At 49.5% G+C, this 26,082-nt stretch overlaps 2 protein-coding genes across 2 annotated transcripts; both read left to right on the top strand.

The window, feature by feature from the left end:
• The first annotated feature begins 5,621 nt into the window (after positions 1–5,621).
• On the top strand, positions 5,622–11,667 carry amacr (alpha-methylacyl-CoA racemase). The gene is given in 7 exon segments (XM_047045037.1): positions 5,622–5,725; positions 6,064–6,329; positions 7,845–7,988; positions 8,912–8,982; positions 8,984–9,073; positions 10,545–10,731; positions 10,856–11,667. Coding segments are annotated over 6 exon segments (1,149 nt in total). The 5' UTR covers positions 5,622–5,725; positions 6,064–6,082; the 3' UTR covers positions 11,266–11,667.
• A 1,334-nt stretch (positions 11,668–13,001) lies between these two features.
• slc45a2 (solute carrier family 45 member 2) lies at positions 13,002–23,623 on the top strand. The gene is made up of 7 exons (XM_047045486.1): positions 13,002–13,691; positions 16,693–16,869; positions 18,090–18,433; positions 20,106–20,249; positions 21,476–21,599; positions 22,677–22,882; positions 23,367–23,623. Exons 1-7 carry the CDS (start codon positions 13,238–13,240, stop codon positions 23,589–23,591), a joined length of 1,674 nt encoding a protein of 557 aa, XP_046901442.1. The 5' UTR covers positions 13,002–13,237; the 3' UTR covers positions 23,592–23,623.
• The last annotated feature ends 2,459 nt before the right edge of the window (positions 23,624–26,082 follow it).

Raw genomic sequence — 26,082 nt, 5'->3', positions numbered from 1 at the left:
AGAGTCTCAGTCTCAGTCATGAGGAGAGGTGGCCCCAATGCTCTCTTCATCTTCACCCTGTGACCCTGCATGGTCCTGGATGCAGACCCATAGCCTCCAAGCAGAAGAGGAACCAGGAAAGATCTGGAGATGGTACTGTCGGGACCCCTGACACAGTACTGTAACTGAACTCTCCACAGTGGCCAGACACTGACCGCTGACCAAGGCCAAAGCAATGTGACAATGTTACTTGGATTGTTCGGATGTTTCTGTGAGCTTTGTGAACTATCTCTCGACAGATTCAGACACATAGAACAATGCTACTGTCGTTAACTGGTACTGTACTGTTTCACCAGACGACGACGACGGGGGCGGGGGGGGATGCCTGAGCAGGCCGGGCTGCTCCAGGATCAGATGAACAAGCATAGCCTGTGACAGTGTTTCATCTGATGTGTGGAGACTAGCAGGCTGTAGGAGGACAGGCTAGGCTGTGTGCTCATCAGACCCAGGTGAAAGTGGCCCTCTGTTAGGGAGAGGGTGCCCAGGTGAACGGCCTCCCACAGTTGGAGAAGGTATGCACAGCAGAGTGTGTGTATAGAGCAGAGTGTGTGTATAGAGCAGAGTGTGTTTATAGAGCAGAGTGTGTATGGAGCAGACTGTGTGCACAGACTGGAGTTTGTCTCCGACTTCTTTGCAGACATACAGAAGACAGTCGGCCCTTCTCACTGCTCCTACGAGCTCCACAGGACTCTACATCAAAACATTCACTTCATTCAGATATCTGCTTTTCCATCAAGCTTCAAACACTGGTCTGGCTCTAACTCTACAGTTCATTCAGGATATATTCAGTTTCACTTAATCATAGAGAAACAAGGCACGCCAGCAGCTCTCATGTACACTGACCGCATGAACCTGTTCCTTGATGGGTGAATTAAATACAAATACAAGTTTTGTTTGATGTGGTCCATTTACTGCTTGAGGCTGTTACAGACTGTAATACCTGAACGGTTGTTCCTCTATGAATGAATAGCCTTTGTTTACAGGTGAGTCCTGGAATGTCCTCCTCCCTCACCTATATTCTAGATCCAGCCATCTAGACAGTGAGTTAGCCAGCCAAAAAGACAGACAGTCAGTTTCATCCAGGCAGTCAGCCTGCCATGCTCACTTCCAATCTACATGGTTTCCTGCCTGTTGTTGTCCGGCTGTTGGCAGGCTGCCACTGGTTGGCCGGCTGTCCCAGGATGATAGCAGCCTGGTTAAATAATACCCATTCAGATAAGACCCAGCACCTCCACGCTTTCTATATAGTATATGTACATGTATATTTATTTAGATGTATAGATATAAAGTATATTTCTAATTATGGCTCAGCATGATCAGGGATTAGGTGGGTTGAAGCAGTGCTGAGCAAAGAACAGTAGCGGTCCACAGGTCACATGTCCATGAGCCCTGGGAGTGGCCCTTGAGGAATGTGAGAGAGAGTCTTCTGATTGGGCGTCTCCATGGGAAGCAGATAAGAGGCCAGTAGTGAGAGTGTTGGTTTCTGGGTTAGCGCCTGTAGATGATCTACTGATAATACCACCATCAAGCCCTCTGCTGTCTGGCAGAACGCACGGCAATAGAGCCAGCCATTGCAATGTCTGGTGGATTCCACCTCAGCCTAATATATGAGCACAATGGTGTATATAAGGATACATATTGTTAGGGTTGTCCATAGGCTCAAAGTGTTCAGATTCTACACTTGGGGTATCTGGTTAGATATGGTTGTAGTTAAAGGCAGGATATGCAAGTTTTGCAGACCTACAAATGTTATCTCAAGCTTGAAAGGAGGACCAAAATATTCCATCCCTCCCACAAGCCACTCCTCCATGAACTGACTACTACTGGCAGGTAGGTAGACAAACAGACAAGTAGCTCATTCAATCATTGCATTCGGTTCGAATGCCATCCAATCACTAGTGCTGGTCCGACCTTAATGATTGGTTGTGTTTGTAACAGTCCTGTGGATTTAATTTTACTGTCAAACGTTTAGATTTATTGGTTGTTATCAGGATGTGAAGTTTATTTCAGCAAACATGACACAAAGTGCTTCTGAACAACATTTCCCACCCTGCCTTGAAGGCTCTGCTTGGTTTAAATGTTTGCACTTGGAGTCTTTCCCCTAGAGGGCAGTGTATTATCAACATTAGCTACAACTCCCAGCCACGTCCTCCACTTGATTTCTGGCCACTTATTACTGATCGTCGAGAAAATAAGAAAATGTGACCTTTTCCTTTGCGATGCCAGTGACTGGTGGAACAATATATATATAGATATGAAAACTGCCTTGAGCGAGACACTCTACGCCAACACCTCAGGCTTCATCACAGATTACACTGCTGTGTGTGAGTATGTGTATGTGTGAGTGAGTGTGTGTGTGAGTGTGTTTATAAGGCAGGGTGCTTCCTGGATGGCCGTGTGATCTGTTTTCCTGAGGCTGCAGGTCCCCCGTCATCCACATCAGGGAAGGCTGGGCTTTAGCTCTGCAGGCTAATGGGGGGATCGGGACCTGGAATAGGCAAGATAACAGCCCGATTCAGGCATGCTCATCTTCAGGATGAGAGTCGAGACCGAATATCAATGACGTGAATTGAGGAGAAAGTCTCCCTCTCTGTTTCACTCTCTCCCTATCTCTCTTGTGCGCTCTCTCTCTCTGTCTCTCGTCTCTCTCTCTCCCTATCTCTCTCTCTCTCTCTCTCTCTCTCTCTCTCTCTCTCTCTCTCTCTCTCTCTCTCTCTGACTGTGTCTGTGCTCTACACTCACTGTCACTCTTTCTCACTCTCCTCGTATGTCTTTCCATATCTCCATCCTTTTTTGCTTTTGTTTTCATCTCTCTGTCTCTCTCCCTCTCCCTTTCAACGGTCACTTACCACAAATACTTTCTCATATGTGTTTACATGCTTGAATGGTTTTTCGCACATTATGCAAATCCCTCCATGATAATATGTTGTAGTGTTGATTTATTCTCTCTTCTCATGTCTTGCACCTCATAAACAAGGAGCAACAGCAGCAATAAACGGTAAAAACAAAGTCAACAACATTTTACAGCCGCTCAGGCATAAGTGTACACCTGCTAGACTGGCTGTCTGAGAAACAATGATGGTGAACAGGAAGCTGATTTATTTCCCCTGAAGAAGACTTCACTCCTGGTAGGCCCTTCGTCCCAACTTAACACCCCAGAACCCCACATCCAATTACCTGACTGTCAAAGAATAGGAGGACGGGAAGATTGGGGGAGGAGGAGGAGGGGGAGGGGAGACCTGGGGAGGTAGAGGGGAGGTTTTGAAGAGCTTGAGTAAAGGTTGGGTAGAAACTGAGGGGGAGCAGAGTTTGGGTTAAGGCAGCAGAGGAGAGTGATTGGGAAAGTAGGGGGGGGGGCATGGGCTGTAGTGTGTAGTGTCAGAGGTGGAGAGGAGTGGATGTTGAGCTGGTACTGTTAGTCTTAAACAGCCTTTTCACACTACCGGTGTGAAGTCTGTTCATGAGGGAGCTGCTGGTGTGGCTCGTTCCTCTCCAATCTCCTCTCTGTGAGCACAGCCAACATCTTGGTGGAATTGACTCTGATCCAAAGGCAGCTGGAAAGTATGAGTCACAGGGTTTGCAGTGGGCTGTGTTTTGTGACAGCACAGTGAGAAGGATTGTAGGGATTGACATCAAAGTGATGCTGTGCATGCAGGCTTACATTGTCCTAAAAAGTGACCACACACAGATTGACTCGATAGCCCAGATGCAGTCATTAGTGCAGATAGAATATTGGAGAGTTCACAGTAACATTGGATTCTCTAAGCTCCCACTCTACACCCTAATCACAACTCCCATTTGATACCCTAACGTAATTTTTTTTCAAAGATAATCTTCTGTGTGAAGAGGAACAACCTTCTGACACACTGCTCTCAGGATCATTATCACCCTCGTCAAAAGTGTAGTGTAAAACCTGACTTACACACCTTACTTAGCCATGTGAAGCTGTATGTGTCTCCAGTTAAGTTCAGACACCACTGTTGTACAACCCCAGTCCAGTGAAGAGGAACCTGTCTGATGATGCTATGTTTAGGATTTACATCCCAGTGCTGTAGCAAATCCCCAGCATTCCTTCACGTAGACTAATGACTTGTGATACTTGAAAATGTGTCCATTCTCTGCATTTTGTATTTGCTCCTTGTGTACCAGTGTCTGGCAGGAGACTGCGCCCACAAAATAGTCTGATGTTGCACTTGTTGCAATGTACTATGCACTATTGTAGTTGAGATGTTATTGTTGCACTGTAGTTTCAATTCTGGTTCACCGTGCCTGCCTTGTATCTAAAATGTGGTTACTGTGTACTGTGTCTTGAAAATGCAGATCGTTACCTGACTCAGACCACTGGAATACTGTATACACTTCTGTTCCTTGATTGTCTGCTGGAGTGTCCACATGTACTATTTGAAACTCACTTTGGATAAAAGCATCTGCTAAATAAATGAAATGTAAAAATGTCCTTGTACTATCCCCTACCCACAAATCATAGCTTGTTTAACAGCGTATACATGAAACCTTCGCAAGCATGTGACATATTCCCACCGATGTGGACTGCACCAATGATATGTATTTCTGTCACTGGAGATATCAAATCGTGTTTTTGTTGTAGCTGATTTCCATAGGTCTATGATGTTGCCCTTGGAAACGGCAGAACTGTGGTAGGACTCATAATCAATCAACAACCAGAGTTGATTATATCCGGCAGTAACTGTGTGCTTACTGGGCTGCAGGGCGATCTCAGCCAAGGACTGAAATGTCAGGTTTCACTCAGCAGAGATGGAGAGGAGGCCTCAATTAAAGATTTAGAGGGATTGTTTCGGAAATGCCAACTCATAGAGAGAGATTGGTAGAGAAAACCGGCTGATAACCTTTTGAGACAAAATATTTGACATTGTATGATGAATTTGGGGAGTGGAAAGGGATGAAGGTGGATGGAACAAGGGGTTGTGACTGGGCCCATTCAGGCTTGGCTGCATGGCACTGGAGCGCTGAAGCTTCATCATCTCAATGTTCCACAACAACAGATACATATCAGCACAGATAATCTAATCCTACAGCTACATGATGAGCCTCAGGCTTCCTTACTGGAGACCACGCAATTCAATTAAGATCATTATTATTATGATATTATCAAGTGATTATGTGCAGTTAGGCAGTACTTGTACACATTATTTCCTGTGGCCTTTTGAAGTAAGTGACTGTTTTATACTAGCGCTTCCTGCCAATGGAGACCTTAGTCGCAGGGAGCGTCCACCCCCATGATCATCAGTCTATCACCACTGACCACACACTTGACCTTGGACAGTAGATACACACCTCCAGAACTGATATACACACTACAGAACTTCTAGATACACATTCCCCAGAGCTGATAAACACACTAAGCTGAAACATACTAACCAGACCTGCTATGTCTGAAAATATTTTTATGAGTTATGAGTAATGACGGTAGTGGTAAGAGAAGCTCTACCTGGACTACACCCACGCTGGTTGTGTGCCATCATGATCTGTGTGTGCATGCGTTTCTATGGGAGGACAAGTGTAAACACTGAGACGAAACCTGTGTGTAAAAGCCTACGCGCACTCAGTCTGCAAACTCCATTTCCCAGGCACCGATGCGGCCGCTACGTCATAGGAAGGACTTTGACATGAGAATTTTCTGTTAACGATTAGTTGTTGTTCTGCAAAGGTAAGCCCAGGACTGAAATGTGTGGTTTTGGTAACGTTTAATATGTTCGACTCTCGCATTGTGATACGGTCATGTATGTTCCTTGGCATCAACGAATTACAGTTGTGCAGCACAGTGTCTGCAACTTGCTAAACTGCAAGCTATGTGAACTATAACCCATATAGTAAAGTGGCCATCTACCCCCTGCCTCTGCTCTACTCTAAACTACTTTCCCACAGTGTTGATGTCAGTTTTAATGATAGCGATTAATCAGTTTTTAATAACAACTCAATAATTGGTCATTTGTAACAGTCGGCTACTTGCTTGTGTGATAACGGTAACGACTGTACTCCTGCCAGTGTGTGTCAGCCTGTTGCCATGGCGCTAGCAGGGGTGCGCGTGGTGGAGTTGGCGGGCCTAGCCCCGGCGCCGTTTTGCGGCATGATCCTGGCCGACTTCGGCGCCAAGGTGATCCGCGTGGACCGGACCAAAGTAACCATGGCGATGGACACGCAGGCGCGAGGGAAGCGGTCAGTGGCTCTCAACCTGAAGACTCCAGAGGGCGTGTCAGTGCTGCGCAAACTCTGCGTGCAATCAGATGTGGTCCTGGAGCCCTATCGCAAAGGTCAAACCAATCAGCGTTCTTTAATACATTACTTGGAAACATTGCCCCTGGAGAAATGATGATGAACTGAAAACAGTACATGACCACGCTGGTCTATGTACTGTAGCCAGGGCCGGATCTAGAGATTTTCATTAGGGGTGGCAGAAGGAACTTGTTGGGTAGCTTCCTGGAGGCGTATTAAAACCCAAATTAGGGGGGTACAGTACTCCCTATGGTAAATGATTAGGCTAGAACATTGTAGTTTAAATTAAACAGTAACATTAATATAATTTATTGAAATATTTTTATTGGGGTGGCAGCTGCCACCCCTTAGATTCGCCACTGACTGTAACATATGATTTTTGGAGAATCAGACAGTTGTACATGTCTCTGTGTCTCATTCAGATTGGGTACATCCAGGTCCATCCAGAGCCATGGCTGTGGGTACATCGACCTAGCTGTGGATGCCATGAAGGGAGTCAGTTCTGTGATTATCCACAAATAATGATCAACTGCTGAGAGATAAGGGGTGGTGAAGGTTCTAGGGTTACTTTTATTGCTACTATGAGATTGCAACAACAACTCACCCTCCACCCCCCCCCCCCCCCACACACACAAACACACAGTCTCTCTCTCTCACACACACCCTCACCCTCTCCCAGTATCTCTCTCCTGGTATCTCTCTTTCCCTCTCTTCCTGTCTGTTTCCATTGACTATATGCAAGATGAAGATCTGTTAGCGAGCACCCTGGATCCAGGTAATCAGTAGGTGTGTCTGCAACAGCACACCATGCACCAGAACGGGACAGGGTGTCCATCTCTCCTGCCCCTCCACTCTGACAGCGGTGAAAGCTTCCCCCCTTTGAAAGATTGAAAGCTTCAATCCTAAAACGAAACAAATAGGATTCTCTCCCCTTCTTTGGGCCTTACTGTCGCTCTCTCTCTCTCTCTCTCTCTCTCTCTCTCTCTCTCTCTCTCTCTCTCTCTCTCTCTCTCTTGCTGTCTCTCTCTCTTGCTGTCTCTCTCGCTCTCCTTTGAATTCCATACACGCACATGCCCTCACATACAGTTGGTGCCAGGCCGAAGATGATGCCCCCATCTGATCAGAGAGCAGAGGATCAGAGACTTTGCTGTAATTAGTCCTGCACCCAGTGGCAAAGTCACATGCACGTCTATGGGAATGATTGATGTTCTGCCCTCCTAAGACAGCCTCAGTCTTCTGGCTCCACAGGGGTGGATGGGCTCTTAAGAGGGAGAATTGCTCTTTTGATGAACAAACGCAGAAAGGACGTGGCTGTCTAGTCGATGTTACCGAGAGCTTAGGGGTGAGGGCACGGCAGGGTGGAGTTTAGTAATAACTGTTCATTAACAGGAGGGTGTAGGCTAGCTACTGTATCTGTGCTAACCCTGCAGAGAAGAGTAGTAGGGCTGTCTACAGAGATCAACGTGTGCAAAAAACTATGTCTTTGTGTACTGTGTTGTGGTTCCAGGGGTGATGGAGAAGCTGGGTCTGATGTGGTTGTGTTGTGGTTGCAGGTGTGATGGAGAAGCTGGGTCTGGGCCCGGAGGAGCTGTTGAAGGAGAACCCTCGTCTGATCTACGCTCGTCTGACCGGGTACGGCCAGAGTGGGTCTTACGCTGCCGCAGCTGGACATGACATCAACTACCTCGCCATGTCAGGTACTGCAGTACCACTACCCACCTGGTGGAGGGCTCTTTCCTCCTCTGTCCTGCTCATGTCTGGAGCCTAGGAAGGCCACATCAACACTCGTCTTGATTTTACCAGTATTTCCGCATTAAAAAAACCTGCTGATTACTATTCCCTTCAGACTTCAGACTGTGACTGGTCTCCAAGGTAACGTCTTTGTGTACCCCCAAACAGGCAGTAGGTGTGCCATTGTTCTTTGAGGTGTTCTGGGGTCCCTCAGGAGGGAGGGGATGTCCACTGATCATCTCTGTGACTTTTCTTCCACACTGTTTGTCATGTTGTCCTTTCTTTCAACCTTTGTTTTGATCCCTTTGTCATTTGAGTTCCAATCCTCCGTCTCTCCTGCTGTTCCTAATCTCCTTCATCCTTCCCTCCACCTCTGAGCCCAAGCCGCTCCCCATCGCTTGTTCTTGTGTCCTCTGTCTTTTCTGCTTTCCCCTTCTCTCTCTCTCTAGGAGGGACAGTGTTTACTGTCGGGGAGAAGTCTTTAAGTGTATTTAACTATACGATACGTGTTGCTGACTTTCGTGGGGTGGGGAGCTTTTGTGGGCGGGCGGGGGGAGGAGAAGAGTGATTCGTGTGGCTTTAATGTGAGGGTGTCTCAGCAAAGAGCATCAAAAGTCTCTCTCTCTCTCTCTCTCTCTTTCTCTCTCTCTGTCTCTCTCTGTCTCTCTCTCTCTCTTTCTCTCTCTCTCTGTTCTCTCTCTCTCTCTCTCTCTCTCTCTCTGTCTGTCTGTCTCTCTCTCTCTCTCTCTCTGTCTCTCTCTCTCTCTCTCTCTCTCTCTCTCTCTCTCTCTCTCTCTCTCCTCTCTCTCTCTCTCTCTCTCTCTCTCTCTCTCTCTCTCTCTCTCTCTCTCTCTCTCTCTCTCTCTCTTCCTCTCTCTCCCTCCCCCAGGTCTGTTGTCCATGTTAGGCCGCCGTGGTGAGAAGCCCTACGCTCCACTGAATCTGGTGGCAGACTTTGCTGGGGGGGGGCCTGACCTGTGCCCTGGGCGTGCTGTTGGCCCTGCTGGAGAGGAGCCAGTCGGGGAGGGGCCAGGTCATCGACACCAGCATGGTGAGTGTCCTTCTGGATGAGCAGCCGTGCCGAGGGCGGAGCATCACCAAGCAGGCTGGTGCAGACGGAGGAACTGACTGTGGTGGTCGTCATGACTGTGGTGGTCGTCATGACTGTGGTGGTCGTCATGACTGTGGTGGTCATCATCACTGTGCTCTCAAACTCCCTGCATTGTGTAGAGGAGCCTTAGAAGACTGTCTGGCTTAGCCACACAAGATGTTAGTCCTGCTTCACTGTAGAGAATCAGGATTGTCTCCTCTTGGTGTGCAGCGTGCATGTTGCTGCTGTATCCATCAGGCTTCCAACCTTTTATAGCGAAGAATATATTACCATCACCAAGATGACTATAAAGTACACTGTGGTTCCCTAGACTGTCGTCTAGATTGACGGTCTGTCAGCCCCAAATAATATATCACACAGCATGACTGCATCTGTGATTGGCCCTCTGTAATCACGGCCTGTTTGTTTGTCTGTCCCCCTCCCTCCCTCCCTCCCTCCCTCCCTCCCTCCCTCCCTCCCTCCCTCCCTCCCTCCCTCCCTCCCCCCTCCCTCCCTCCCTCCCTCCCTCCCTACCTCCCCCTCCCTCCCTCCCTCCCTCCCTCGCTCGTCCGCTCAGTTGTGTCAAGTCTAGCTGTGACATTTTCGTCCTTGACAATTGGCGTGGCGAGGCTGAATGGTCTCCGCCCAGCAGGCCTGAGGTCCCCATACGAGGCACCACGCACAGCTCTACTCGCGCAATGCCAGGCACTATATTTATTAGACGGACCATAATTCCTTTTCCATCTGGGGAGAGATGCTCTCTCCCCGTTCCTGTTAATAACAACAGGGTCAGCGGGGCGCTCTGTTATCGACCATAATTCCTGCTAATCGGGGGGGGCGGGTTCTGACTGGGTCTCTCTGATTGCTCTGGCTTTCTGGAGAAGCACAGATGAAAAGCAAGTATAGAACCCCTGCCGTCCATCATGTAGACGCACGCTCACACGCTTGTGCGCTCACTCTCTCTCACAGGAACACACGCACGCGTCCCTCTCACATGAATCCCCCACAGCCCCCCCCCAACACACACACACACACACCAGAGATAGAGCTAGCACATGTACTTACAGCGTATGTTCCCGGAGAGGAAGCACACAATGAGACGTTGGTTCACTGATTTGACCGTCACTCCTCTCTCTCTATCGCTGTCTTTGTCTCTCCCTCTCCTCTCCCTCTGACATATGATCTCTCTCTTACGTTTTGTCTCTCCCACATTCTGTTTCTCTCGCCCTCTTACATTCTCTCTCTCTCTCTCTCTCTCTCTCTCTCTCTCTCTCTCTCTCTCTCTCTCTCTCTCTCTCTCTCTCTCTCTCTCTCTCTCTCTCTCTCTCTCTCTCTCTCTGTCTCTCTCTGTCTCTCTCCATTCTTTCTCCCCTAAATCCTCTGTCTCTCACTCACTCACTCACTCACTCCTTCTCTCCCTGGCTCTCTCCAGGTGGAGGGAGCAGCCTATGTTGGCTCCTTCATGTGGAAGTCCCGGAGTATTGGCATGTGGGACAATCCCCGCGGTGAGAACATGTTGGACAGTGGAGCCCCGTTCTATGATACCTACCAGACCTCAGACAGGAAGTACATGGCTGTCGGAGCCATAGAACCACAGTTCTATTTGCGGCTTCTACATGGTTAGTACACGCACAGACACCCACGCCTTTTTTTTTTATGAGTATAATACATTATTTATTTAGTCATTTATCCTTTCAATCCACCCACGGTGATACCCTGCACGCTCCCTCTCCCTCGCTCCAGGTCTGGGATTGGATGATGCCGACCTCCCTTCCCAGATGAGCTTCTCCGATTGGCCAAAACTGCGGCAAGCCTTCACCGACTGTTTCGCCACAAAGACCCAGGCCGAGTGGAGGGCGGTGTTCGACGGCACTGACGCCTGTGTGACCCCTGTCCTCTCCCTCCAGGAGGTCAGCTCCCACCCCCACAACCAGGAGAGGGGGTCCTTCCTGCAGGATTCTCAGGGGGAGGAGAGCCCCAGGCCGGCCCCTGTGCTCTCGCGCACGCCCGCCCAGCCATGCCAGGGTCGGGACCCCTACATCGGAGAGCACACCCGAGCGGTCCTGGAGGAGTACGGCTACCAGCCCCAGGACATCGACAGGATGCTGTCTGCTGGCGTGCTGGAGTGTAATGTGGCCAAGGCTAGGTTATAGGGCGGTGAGAGGGGAGAGGATAAGGGGAAGGGGAGAGTGAGATGGGAAGGGCCGAGGTAGAGGGTGGGGGAGAGGGTCTGCTCGGGGGTAATCTGCTAAGCAGCTGGTTTCCTCTGCTAGGCGTGGACCAAATATGGTCCTGCTGTATTCCTGTACCCACATTGGTTTCCGTCGGTCTAATCATTGTAATTAGGCTGCTAACAGCTCCGTGAAACCTGGTGTGCGTGCATGCGTGCGTGCGACAGCAGCTGCTTAAAACAATTGATGATTCTTTCGATTCCCAGTGGGTCCGAATCTGAATGTGAAGATGAGAATTAAAGTGCCTGTTGTTCAACTTTTTGACTCTTCGGAGGTTGACTACGCCACCTAAATAATGTATGTTTTGATTCTTTCTAATGAAAAACATGAAAATCCTACCATGCTGTCGGTTTCCATCATTATGCACCACTACTCATCACAGTTCCCAGCCTTTTTGTTCCCAACCCTGTAATGCATTTTGTTTGCATGCAGTGTTTTTGTCCACCGCATCTTCCTAAGCAGCTGTCGGAGACTTGACTTCCACACACTGCACACTGAGGAGGCCTGACAAACGGGCGCTACATTTTCAAGTCAAACTCGCACCAGGGGAGTTAGTTTATACAACCAGACTGATCTCACACCACACCATGAGCATTGATATCCTCCAATCAGAGCACAGGGATCTCACCGTTGGGGAAAGACTGCTTTGTGAGATGATGCTTGTCAGCTTCACGACCAGTATCATGTGTAACTGCCCACCGGACCTGAGGAATGTCTGCGATGTGTACGGCTGCATGACCCCACGACGGCATCTGACTGTGTGGAGATAATCCTTCAGAAGCTCGGTATGCACGCATCAGCTGTGTCTCTACTGGGCCTCCATGGTAAGTCCTAGGGTACCATTATGTCTGACTATGTGAGCCACAGCCATGTGTGTGTGTGTGTGCGCATGGCGTGCACGCGCGTGAGCGTCTCCGGCCAGGCTGGGGGTGCCGCGTAAGAGCAGACGACTGCAGAAGCTCACATGACTGAGGCCAGACTGCTGTCACATGACTAAGCCTAAGACACTCATGGGCCTCAGTGAATTCAATCCAGCGTGGAGGAGAAAACAGGCTCTTGGAACCACTGACGAGGGTACACGTATCAAGAGGCTCCCAGACCATGATGAACACACGTGGACGCCCCCTCCCCTACTGGGTGTATGCTGAAGGTCACATGATCACATGCTCTATCACTTGATAGGCCTGGTGTGCTCCTGCGTAGCCACAATGGAGGCTTTGTGAGGAGGCTGCAGGGGGCTAGCACTACAACCTCTGTATGGATGGAAGGTGTGCGTGTGAGTGAGTGTGCGATGGGAGGTGAAAGACAGTCACAAGGTGATTGTCTCTCAACCTCTTTTACCTTGTGATTGTCTCTCAACGCTGCAAGGCCAACTGGAGACAAAAGAGAGTGAGGCAAGGTGTCAAGGAAGAGAGGAGGCGGGAATAACGGGCACACATACTAACACGATGTGCAACTCTGACCCGGGGACGTCTCCGGAGACCTCCGGGGGGGAGAAAAGCACAAAAGTTCAACTTCCATTCACGTGAACCGACTCCACCTCCTTTCTTCCACCCTACCCCTATAGCTCTCTCCTCCCTCTCTCCTCCCTCTCTCCTCCCTCTCTCTCCCCAGATTAGACCGTTGGGGCTCCTCCGCCTGAGCTCTGCTCGGGAACAGAGAAGCAGCTTACCCGGAACAGGACCGAGCTGTAGCCGTGTGTGTGTGCGCGCGACAAAGGGAACGAAAGAGAGCAAAGGGAGGGAGAAAGAGAGAGTTCAAGTGCGTTTCTGTTTGAGTCTGCTCGGATAAGTACAGCTAGGGCTGTGTATGTTCCACTGAGCGTGTGTGTGTGTGTGAGTAAGTGTGTGAGTGTGTGTGTTTCTTTGGGGCTGAGGCTTACACCTCTGGCACCATGACCCTCCTGACTCAGGACCACCCCCCTCCCTGCCGGCTCCCTGATCCTAGCGAGCTGGTGTCGCGGCTCGATCGCGGACCCTCGGACCTCTCCAAACAGGACTTAATGGACAGCGCCGAGGCGGCCGCGTTCGGGGCGGTGGAGCCCCCCCGGAGGTCGCGGGGGCGCCTCATCCTCCACGGCACGGTGATGTTCGGACGGGAGTTCTGCTACGCCGTGGAGGCGGCGTTCGTGACGCCCGTGCTGCTGTCGGTGGGGCTGCCCAGGAGCCTGTACAGCCTGGTGTGGCTCATCAGCCCCGTGCTGGGCTTCATGCTGCAGCCCGTCATCGGCTCCGCCAGCGACTACTGCCGCTCGGCCTGGGGCCGCCGCCGGCCCTACATCCTCACCCTGGGAGTCATGATGATGCTGGGCCTCGCGCTCTTCCTCAACGGGGACGCCGTCGTGTCGGGTGAGTGAGCGCCGAGCGGGAAACGGGCTTCGCTTCCCACGGTGGTTCTTTGAGGTGGCGATGCGTGCGGCAGCCACGACGTCCCGGGCTGGGAGGCTGTGAGAGGCTGAAAGGTTGGAAGAGGTCTGGGGTGGGGAAAGGACGAGGGAGGAGGAGAGGAGCAGGGAAAGATGGGAATAGATAAGAGATGAGGAGAAGTAATGACAGGATGGAGAGAGGAGAGGATGGAGAGAGGAGAGGATGGAGAGAGGAGAGGATGGAGAGAGGAGAGGATGGAGAGAGGAGAGGATGGAGAGAGGAGAGGATGAAGAGAGGAGAGGATGGAGAGAGGAGAGGATGGAGAGAGGAGAGGATGGAGAGAGGAGAGGATGGAGAGATGGAGAGAGGAGAGGATGGAGAGAGGAGAGGATGGAGAGAGGAGAGGATGGAGAGAGGAGAGGATGAAGAGAGGAGAGGATGGAGAGAGGAGAGGATGGAGAGAGGAGAGGATGGAGAGAGGAGAGGATGAAGAGAGGAGAGGATGAAGAGAGGAGAGGATGGAGAGAGGAGAGGATGAAGAGAGGAGAGGATGGAGAGAGGAGAGGATGAAGAGAGGAGAGGATGGAGAGAGGAGAGGATGGAGAGAGGAGAGGATGGAGAGAGGAGAGGATGGAGAGAGGAGAGGATGGAGAGAGGAGAGGATGAAGAGAGGAGAGGATGGAGAGAGGAGAGGATGGAGAGAGGAGAGGATGGAGAGAGGAGAGGATGGAGAGAGGAGAGGATGGAGAGAGGAGAGGATGGAGAGAGGAGAGGATGAAGAGAGGAGAGGATGGAGAGAGGAGAGGATGAAGAGAGGAGAGGATGAAGAGAGGAGAGGTCAGGGGAGAGATGTCAGGGGAGCGGCATGTGTGCAGCCAGCCCGTGCTACGGAGCCTTACACCCAGAGAGGACTCACTGCTGACCTTCCTTGGTTACAACTTTTTACTCACAGGTGCTTGGGTTGTCCCTGGTTACAGAAGTCTGGATAATCACAGGTGCCTGGGTTGTCCTTGGTTACAGAAGTCTGGATAATCACAGGTGCCTGGGTTGTCCTTGGTTACAGCATTCTGTATATATTCACAGGTGCTCAGGTTGTCCCTGGTACCAGCATTCTGATTACTCACACGGTTTTTCCTAGAACCATTTTTGAGGATGTTTTTAATCAATACAATCAAGACGAGAGTGAGAAAGAGAGAGTGAGTGAGTGAGAGAGAGAAGTAATGTTGTATCTGCTAATTGGGTAATCTAAACCGCAAATTAGCTTCCAGATTTGTTGAAGGAAGTTATCTTTCATCACAAGGCTCAGATTGTCAAACTAATTAGCAGACAAATGAGGATGATTCATCATCCCTAAATGCCAACCTCTGTTTGCTGATTACTTTCCATGATCATTTTTGGTTTAAATTTGAGTTTGTGATTCATGGAGCATCCTATGGTATCCTTCCCAGAGCCTCAGTGTATCAGTAGGACTGAGGAATCTCTCAGTACAGCCCTGTTCTGGGGGCTCCAGGCTGGGGTAGAGGAGCTGGTGTTCAGCTCTGTTCTGGAGGCTCCAGGCTGGGGGAGAGGAGCTGGTGTTCAGCTCTGTTCTGGAGGCTCCAGGCTGGGGGAGAGGAGCTGGTGTTCAGCTCTGTTCTGGAGGCTCCAGGCTGGGGGAGAGGAGCTGGTGTTCAGCTCTGTTCTGGAGGCTCCAGGCTGGGGGAGAGGAGCTGGTGTTCAGCTCTGTTCTGGAGGCTCCAGGCTGGGGGAGAGGAGCTGGTGTTCAGCTCTGTTCTGGAGGCTCCAGGCTGGGGGAGAGGAGCTGGTGTTCAGCTCTGTTCTGGAGGCTCCAGGCTGGGGGAGAGGAGCTGGTGTTCAGCTCTGTTCTGGAGGCTCCAGGCTGGGGGAGAGGAGCTGCTGTCAACTCAGTTCTCTAAGCCTGGTTATAGAGAAAACTGAACAGTTCAGTATGTCTCCATACCCAGCCTCTGGGCACACACACACAGTCCAGCCTAGTTGTTGGGCACTTGTGTGGTAACAAAAGTCTTCCTGCCATGTTAAACTGCTGTACTCTCACTGCTAAGCTCCTTACCACCAACACCCCCCCACTCCCACCCCCCCCACCCCCCCGCCCCCACCCAAACACTCTCACGGAGCCACATGGGGCTCGTGTGACATCACACCCTGCTGCTGGTCTTGTGTCTGTGAGTGGAAGCATTGTGTTCCTTCCACCCTACTCACACTAAAAACATGTTTCCTCACACTTCTCACACCAGAACCATGTTCCCTATGTTCCTCCAACACCTCACACCAGAACCATGTTCCCTATGTTCCTCCAACACCTCACAGCAGAACCATGTTCCCTATGTTCCTCCAACACCTCACACCAGAACCATGTTCCCTATGTTCCTCCGACACCTCACACCAGAACCATGTTCCCTATGTTCCTCCGACACCTCACACCAGAACCATGTTCCCTATGTTCCTCCGACACCTCACACCAGAACCATGTTCCCTATGTTCCTCCGACACCTCACACCAGAACCATGTTCCCTATGTTCCTCCAACACCTCACACCAGAACCATGTTCCCTATGTTCCTCCAACACCTATCTTGTTATCTTGTTCTTCCAATCCTCCTTTCAACAAATCTCTTTTCCTGCAACACTCCTCACTGCTCCAGGCTGTCAGAGCTGTTGCCATGCAGCGGGGGGCTTGTGCATTCTCAAAGGGCATTTACATTATAAAAACCCTCCAGGCTTTCTCCAAGACTGATGGAGCAGGAGGAAGGCTACTGGTTAACCTACTGAGTGTTTTAGTGTGCTCTGCTATTTTGGTGCTGTAATAGTGTACGTGTAGGTGCTGTGAGTGAGTGTGTGTGTGTGTGTGTGTAACTGTCAGTGTGTGTTTTTGTGCTCGCAAAATGTGTGTTAGTAACGGTGTGTGTTCGTGATGTGTCTTTCATTGGTGTGTATTGGTAAAGGCGGGTGTTCCCGTGTGTTTAGCCATAGTGCAGGACCGCTCATTGAAGAGGATATGGGCCATCGTCGTGGTGATGTGTGGCGTCGTCCTCTTCGACTTTGCTGCAGACTTCATCGATGGCCCAGTAAAGGCCTACCTGTTTGATGTGTGTTCTTACCAGGACAAGGAGAGAGGCCTACACTACCACGCTCTGCTCACAGGTGAGGACCCTCACACACACACACACACACATTGATTTATATATACACATATACTAAAACACACGTACACAGACACGCATGTCTATTTTCACACTTATACATGAACACATACACACATGCGCATACATATTTTCACAGAGGTACACACACAGTTCGACAGTAGTGGATTTCTTGGCTGAAACAGGCCAGCGCCACACAGGCTGGTGTGAGCGTGCTCAGTAGATCCTAATCCTGCCAGTGGCCAGTCACGAGTTAGAGCTGAGAGAATGTGGACCACCACATGACCTCCAGCTCTGGAATGTGGAAGAGTATGTTTGATGATGTTAGAGAGAGACAGAGAAAGAGGGTAAGAGAGAGAGAGAGAGAGAGAGACAGAGAGAGAGAGACAGAAAGAGAGCAAGAGAGAAGGTGAGAGAGAGAGAGATAGAGAGCAAGCGAGAGAGCGAGAGAGCGAGAGCGAGAGACAGAAAAAGAGAGACAATGAGAGAGAGCTCTGAGTGTGTGGGTGTGGGAGAGAGAGTGTACCTAGTGGATGTGTAAGAGTGATGTTTCTCCCCTTGATGTCTTTCCTGGTCCTTAGTGTGCAGCCAAGTCTCACACCTGTGGCTAATGAACAGACCCCCCCACAGAGAGGGGACACACACTCACACATCCTTTTATATACAGTTGCGTGAGCTCACTGATGTGCCGAATTAGCCATGAGTCATCATATCTGTTTACTTAGCTGAGCGTGTGTTAGATAGATTCATATTTGTTCCGCTGCCTGAGTCTCCTGTATGGTACTGCATGGAGAAGACGCTTCCGGATTCATTATCTATATTCCTCTCCATCTGTTCACCTGCACACCAGCTGAGACATCTGCTACTAGGCCTCTGGTGCAATGTGTGTTTGTTGTGCGTGCGCAGTCAGGCACAGTCAGAACAGAATAGACACAGTAACGTTCATGCGTCTGAAGGTAATACATGCAAAGGACTGTCCTCATGCTGCTGTGATGATGACATGGTGTATTTCTGTGCACCTCAGGAGTGGGGTGTAGGAGGGTGTGGGGTGTAGGAGGGTGTGGGGGTGTAGGAGGGTGTGGGGGTGTAGGAGGGTGTGGGGTGTAGGAGGGTGTGGGGGTGTAGGAGGGGTGTGGTGTTGGAAGGGTGGGGGGGGGAGTCCTGTGGAAGGGTGAGAGTTGTAGGAGCAGGTGTGACATTAATATGGTATTCCCCTTGCAGGTCTTGGGGGGGCATTTGGCTACCTGGTGGGGGCCATGGACTGGGGCCACTCTGTGCTGGGCAAGCTCCTGGGCTCAGAGTACCAGGTCATCTTCTTCTTCTCTGCCCTCACGTGGGGCGTGTTCCTGACCGTGCACCTCTTCAGCATCCCTGAGAGGCCTCTGGGGACGGACCCTAGTTCCGAACCCTCCAGGGCCCTGCTCCTGCTCGGGACCCACGACACCAACTACGGAGCCCTAGCCAAGGAGCCCCTCATGGGCCCCGGTGACCTGCGGCCCCGCTCCTTCTCTGCTCTGGGGGAGGCCAACTCTGTTACCTCCAGCGTCAAGCAGCCTATTAAGGAGGTGAGGTCCTTCGGGGCTGGGATATGGGGAACATTGTGTCAGAATCACAGTTAGGGATGACTTAAAGCTAATAGGAAGTTCTGACTAACTGTCTGGACGAGCACTAAAGCAGCAATCAACTGCCAGAGGTGTGAGTGAGTGGGTGAATGAGTGAGAGTGAGTGAGTGAGTGAGTGAGTGAGTGGGTGGGTGGGTGGGTGGGAGGAAGTGTATGTGTGTGTGTGTGTGTGATCAGGACACTGAGGATGAGGTCACCTTGGTTACAGAAGTGGACACAATATCCTGTTGTATATATGTGCAGTATGATGAGGAGACTCAATAGCAATGACCCACTTGCAGATTGTAATGCCATGTACATACACACACACACACACACGCACACACACACACGCACACAAATACACACACACATGCTTCTGGGCCTGATTATCTGATATGCTGTACACAACATTCACAATGGTCTACTGGTAGAGCTGCGATGCGTGAAAGATCTCCTTTTACACGTATCTGTTCAGCACAGGTGTAAAAGCTCATCATTGAAAAGAGGATGGCTTTGGGGGGCTGATGACTCATGCTGTGGATATAATGGATCTTTATGCCCTTTATTCATGTCCCGCCTCAGATGTGAGGTGATTAACTTCTAGAAGGCTCTATCGATAGACCTGTATCAGTGAGACACATAGACTGAGATTTTGGAACCAAGTTAGGGGGACTGTCGCTACAGTCACGTGCGAATGCTATGAGGCGGTGGAACCAGCTCCACCATGTGGGGGGAATATTACACGATGGACTCATTTGGCTCATCCCTTTAACCCATGTGACAATGGTAACGGTGATTCTGTGAAAATAGAAGAGTAGCTATGCAGTGCTTGAGACAACCTGGATTCACTGAGGCCAGCACTGCTCTCGTGCACCACTCTTCAAACTGCGTGGGATCTCTGCAGAACGCACCTGAGGCGCAGAAACAGCATGTACAACTTTTGTACATGAACATATGAACAGACTTTGAATACTGTTTTTGTTCATCTGTTCTGGTATTGGTTCTGGTATTTTCTCCTATATTATCTGGAGACATACTATCATTTTTGTATGAGATGGCCCTCCTGTAGCCCCTCCTCTTAACTTGCATAGAAGCACATGGATGAGACTTTGGCATAGGCAGTAAGAGGTCCTTCTTGAAGGTGATGAACACACAAAAACACAGACAAACTTTGGATTTGTCTTCTAACTTCATGGATCCACCCAGGCATTGGTAGTGGCTTACAGTTTGTTCAAGGCACAACACACTCGCAATGATGTCTAGTGGAATGGAAAATCAACATGTACAAGTGCACACACATCAAACCTCACCAAAAACAAACAAACACATATGCTCTCTGACCCTCCACAAGGAGATCTATTATACTGCCGTATATCCAGTATAAAGACTCCCTTTGAATGTCCACAAATGATATTCCATCTGTGTATTCAATATCCAGACTTCAAGCTAAGGAATTGGTTTGGGCTTTCACACCTTAATGTAGGCTTAGTGTCTGAAATAGATTTCAAAATGTTAGGTTTCAGGACTGAAATATTGGTCCACACAGAGGCAAGGTGGAAAGGTGCTGAAATATTTCCATGTGTGTAAGAAGGTGGATGACTCACTTTGTGTGTCCTGTGTGTGTGTGTGGTAGGTCCAGAAGAGGATGACCTTCAAGTCTCTGCTCAAGGCCATGGTCTCCATGCCCAGTCAGTACCGCTGCCTCTGCATCAGTCACCTGCTGGGCTGGACCGCCTTCCTCTGCAACATGCTCTTCTTCACCGACTTCATGGGGCAGGTACGGGTGTGTGTGTCTGTGAGGAAGAATGTGTGCGTGTCGGATGGGCGGAGTGGATTCTGTGTGTGCGTTTGTGTGCTGTCTGTCAGAAAGAATACACACACACACACATCAGTAGTGTTACCTGGTATCCTTTTCCAGGGAGTTTACTTCACACCCAATAGATCCTGAACACAAGATGATGCTTGTACACAGGGTCCCAGCTGCTTAATACCAACTGAGATCTGCATGTGTTGACATCCAATTTCAACGTGTGCGTTAGATTCACACCTCACCATGTCATCTAGTTAGTAGACACGCCTCCAATAAAGTGAGGGAAATATCAACCAGCAACAGGTCATCTAGGAGTCAGTAATCCTGAGAGATTAATTAATTATTGATTATAGGATGTGACAAGTGTGCCTGGGGCGTAAACTTTAACCAGCATGAATGAGAATCAGTGTGCAGTCAGGACAGAGCTTGACAGCAAACTGTAATTAGGGGAGCACACACATGCACACAAACACCCACACAAGCACACAACACGTAAACACACAACACGAACCCATGAGGAAAAAAACACGTACGCTGTCAGTGTCTGTTGACATCCGATTAGAAAATCCGTTTAGAATTGGTCCACACATGTAATCTACTTATACGATCAGTAAACCAATGCATATTCTTAAGGCATATTTATTCATAGAAAACCTTCCCGAGTCCATATCCTGGTATTGACACTGATTTAGTGCTTTAATGGAACAGGATAGCATATAAAGGTCATCCTGAAACTAGCATCGCTTTGGTTAGCATCACTGTTTCTAGCATCTCTACAACAGTTTGGTGTGTTATTGGCATTGAACAGCTGTCACCTGGAGAGCCCTACACCTGGAGAGTGTGTAAGGTGAAGGACTCAGCCTTGCTTAGACATGCTTACTACATTTACATTTAGTCATTTAGCAGACACTCTTATCCAGAGCGACTTACAGTAAGTACAGGGACATTCCCCCCGAGGCAAGTAGGGTGAAGTGCCTTGCCCAAGGACACAACATGTGGCACGGCGGGAAATCGATCCCGCAACCTTCTGATTACTAGCCCGACTCCCTCACCGCTCAGCCATCTGACTCCCGGTGACTGACTTTGGTAGTAAGTCAGACATCTGACTTACTACCAAACAGTGGACAATTCATCAATCATCACGCCTCTGTGTGTGGATGTGTCTTTGTGTGTGTGTGTGTGTGTGTTGACAGATCGTGTACAAGGGAAACCCCTACGCCGACCACAACTCCACAGCCTACGCCACGTATGAGAGGGGTGTGGAGGTGGGGTGCTGGGGTCTCTGCATCAACGCTGTCTCCTCTGCTCTCTACTCATGTGAGTCCCCGGCCTGGAACACCAGCACGGTGACTCCATCACACGTCTCCTCCGCTCTCTACTCATATGAGTCCCCGGCCTGGAACACCAGCACGGTGACTCCATCACACGTCTCCTCTGCTCTCGGCTCATGTGTCAGGACTCATGGGAAGTGTGCAGCACTGCAGTGTGACACACGGTGACACTGCTACGGGGCCCAGTCCCATCCAGAACCTTCCGCAACGGAAACGTTGCCTCTTTTTCTTTCTTCAGGGCTTAATCTAATTGAACACAATGGATTCAGTGGATTTGCATTTCCCCCCGGTGTGTGTGTGTGTGTATATGTGTGTGTATATGTGTGTGTTTGTGCTTGTGGTATTGTCAGCCTGTATCTGTCTTACCTGCAGAATGGAAGCAGTGTGTTTGTTGTATCATAATGAACAGAGATGAACAGAGCCCCTGCTGGTTTAGGAGGTCACACATGCACACACATGCACGCACATGCACACACATGCACACAAGGACCAGGAGCTGCTATAGCAACAGGTTGATAGCAGAACCATCCAGAGGAAATCCAGTTAATTTCCCAGGTGGCCAGGAGGCAGGAACCTGCATTGTTCTGATGCTGGATCCTTAGTTTGCCTAGTTTACATCTCTAGGGTTTACATCAGTCCTGTATAGATATGTAGTGTATGTAAAGGCACAATATTGCCTAGATATGTAGGGTGCAGATATGTAGGATACAAAAACTGCTGTTATCCAAAGGGAATTTCTCGCCTCTCATCCCATCCCATCCCATCCTCTCCTCTCCTCTCCACTCCTCTCCTCCCCTCCCCTTTCCTCTCCTCTCCTCTCCTCTCCTCTCCTCTCCTCTCCTCTCCTCTCCTCTCCTCTCCTCTCCTCTCCTCTCCTCTCCTCTCCTCTCCTCTCCTCTCCTCCCCTCCCCTCCCCTCCCCTCTCCTCTCCTCCCCTCTCCTCTCCTCTCCTCTCCACTCCTCTCCTCTCCTCTCCTCTCCTCTCCACTCCTCTCCTCCCCTCTCCTCTCCTCTCCTCTCCTCTCCTCTCCTCTCCTCTCCTCTCCTCTCCTCTCTCCTTTAGATGTCCAGAGGTTGCTTCTCCCCTACATTGGTCTGAAAGGTCTCTACTTCGTGGGCTACTTTGTATTCGGTCTGGGCACCAGTCTCATTGGTCTGTTCCCCAACATCATCGCCACTCTGATCTTGTGCAGTGTGTTTGGGGTGATGTCCAGTACCCTGTACACCATCCCCTTCAACCTCATCTCAGAGTACCACCGGGAGGAGGAGGTGGGTACACACAGAACCTACTCAGAGTATGCCTGGTGTATGCATGGGACCAGCCCTGGCCACACACACATACATACACCTCTGCACAAATGAACACACACTCACTCACTCACACACACACACACACACACACCAGAACACACACAGCCAAGCTTTACTCCCTACAATGAGATGCAGCAGGGGGTGTGGTGAGCCGGTCTGCTGACTCAGCTGTGTTCACGGTCAGATCTGCCGCATCATCCTCCCTGCATCTCATAAGGGTGTGGAAGTGTCCATGCCAGTCACGGCTAATGGATTGGCGGGGCTTGAAAATGGACCCCAGTAATGAGAGAGGTTGGCTTCACGGCCCCCTCCATTGCTGTCCCCTCCATTAGAGCAGAATTGAGCTCCAGAGGGGCTGATTCATGGAGGGGAACATTGTTGAGTCTCTCTTATTCTATCCTTAACTGGATGATAACATACCCCCCCCCCCCCCCCCCCCCAGATGCAGAGGAAGCTGGGATCTGGCGAGTCGGGCCCCGGGAGGGGCATAGGCGTGGACTGTGCGGCTCTCACCTGTATGGTCCAGTTGGCCCAGATCCTTGTGGGGGTGGGGCTTGGCGCGCTGGTCAATATGGCAGGAAGTGTGGTGGTGGTGGTGATCTCCGCTTCCACCATGTCACTGCTGGGATGCTTGTTCATTGCTATTTTTATCAGACATGTGGAATAACCGGTTTTCATAATAAACATCTTCCTGCCCTCACTGGGTTTCTCTGTGCTCCTTCATGCCCACTTGTTGTGCTGCTCCAGAGTGACCAGTCTGTATCCAGCAACACAGGGCCTGTGCTGGTCTGACACACAAGTAGGAGCCTGTAGCAGAATATATCTGCACAGGCATGTACTGTGACCCACAACATGGGACAAATACATATTGGGTCTGACACACGATCACAGGGGCGGACTGGCTTAAACGTTCTCTCTTTCTCTCTTTCTCTCTCTCTCTGTCCCCCTTTCTCTCTCTCTCTCTCTCTCTCTCTCTCTCTCTCTCTCTCTCTCTCTCTCTCTCTCTCTCTCTCTCTCTCTCTCTCTCTCCCACACACACACCAACTCATGTTAACACTGAATGCATTTTATTTGGTATATTTTGTCAAACATGTTGTCACTGATAATGTCACTGCTTATATGTACACGACACACAGTGCACGTGACACACATGTTGAAAACCTCTCACACGACACACCAACAGTGACTTGATACTTTGTCTATGTCTCTGTGTAGGATCTACCATTTGTGAAAGGGCAGCTTCAGGATCAATGCGATGTCTGATTGATTGTCAGAACAAATGTCTCCCCTCAGAATGAATGTTGTAAGATAACATTTATTGGAACAACACCTTTACATCAAAGTGCATACATCACTGGATACATTATTAATAAATGTACTTTTTACACATAATATACATTTTTTTTTATAAACATCTTTATTATAAAACATTTTGAGGAGTGTGCAGTATATATACATATACACATAAGTACAGTTTTCAAAACAAATACATTTATAACAATTTAAAACCCAACAAACAATCTGTTAATACCAGAAAGAGCCAGAGTAAGGCAACGCACTTCACCTTACTTGCCTCGGGGGAATATCCGGGTACTTACTGTAAGTCGCTCTGGATAAGAGCGTCTGCTAAATGACCAAATGTAAATGTAAATGTAATCCTGCCTTAGAGCTGGTTTGTCAATGTCTCAAAGCCTTTTATCTCCCCTGTGAATTCAAAAATAATCTTTTATCTACTGTTTATGTCCCGCCGAGTGGAAAGGCTGAATAGGCAGCCATCACAATGGTAGACAATTGAAACAGGCAATAGAAAGCACCCTAAAGTGCCTGTTTTATTGTTAGGAAATTGAACTACTGCAACCTCGAAGCTGTGCTGCCTGAATTAGAGCACTTTAGACTGTAATTCTGGGTATATATGAATATAATAGATACACAGTCAAGGCTAAACATCCATTGGGAACCTTTGACTATAATGTTCTCTAAGTTGTCCTTGACACTCTGTCAATACAAAATAGATCTCCCAAAGGATGAGGACACTGGAGGATGTTTGCTTTTATAAAAGTGATTGATTGGTGCAATTCTTTGCTCTTCTTGATGTTATTCTCTCTTTGTATACAGGCCTAGATGCTCTAAGGACGGCCCTGCTGTATGTCTTTATTCACTCTGTGTATGGTAAATGGACTGCATTTAACGGCACCTCACATTTTTCCTCTTGTTGACATCCGGTGACGGAACTGCCATGCAAGGGGCCGGCCCATCAGAAGTGTCTTGCGGAGTCAGCGATTGAATCGACCGAGCGATTAATGGGTGACACTTTCCCCCCTGAGCCATGGCCCCTAATATGGATTCTTGTGGAATTCTTGTCTTTCATGGCTGCAGGTGAAATCTCAATCCCAAGCCAAATTTTTCACTTTGTGGAAAAATAATATTGATCTTAAACTAAAAACGTGTGGTTTACATTTTTTATGCAATTAAATAAAAATGGGACGTTCATTATCTAATTGAAGTAAAATTAATATGGATAAATATGGAACACAGCCCCACTCAACCCCATCACCCTGAGTGACTCCCCAGTCAGCACTGTGGAGTCCTTCCACTTCCTGGGCACCATCCTCTCCCAGGACCTCAAGTGGGAACTGGACATCAGCTCCCTCACCAAGAAAGCACAACAGAGGATGTACTTCCTATGGCAGCTGAAGAAATTCAACCTGCCAAAGACAATGATGGTGCACTTCTACACAGCCATCATTGAGTCCATCCTCACTTCTTCTATCACCATCTGGTACACTGCTGCCACTGCCAAGGACAAGAGCAGACTGCAGCGTATCATCTGCACTGCTGAGAAGGTGATCGGCTGCAATCTGCCTTCCCTCGAGGATCTGCACACCTCGAGGTCCCTGAGGCGAGCGAGGAAGATTGTGGCTGACTCCTCCCACCCTGGACACTCCCTGTTCCAGCTACTCCCCTCCGGCAGAAGGCTGTGGTCCATCAAGACCAAAACCTCACGCCACAAGAACAGTTTCTTCCCATCCGCTGTTGGCCTCTTTAACAAGGCCAAGGACTCACACTGACTTTAAATCACAATCTGCACAATGACACCCTGCACATTTCAATTTGCACTATTGTATCATATGCACTATCTGTATTTTTAGTTTAGATTG

Source organism: Hypomesus transpacificus, chromosome 22, assembly GCF_021917145.1.
Source record: "Hypomesus transpacificus isolate Combined female chromosome 22, fHypTra1, whole genome shotgun sequence".
NCBI classification, from domain to species: Eukaryota; Metazoa; Chordata; class Actinopteri; order Osmeriformes; family Osmeridae; genus Hypomesus; species Hypomesus transpacificus.
The sequence above is the reverse complement of the archived record's forward strand: the minus strand, read 5'-3'. Positions and strand labels throughout refer to the sequence as shown.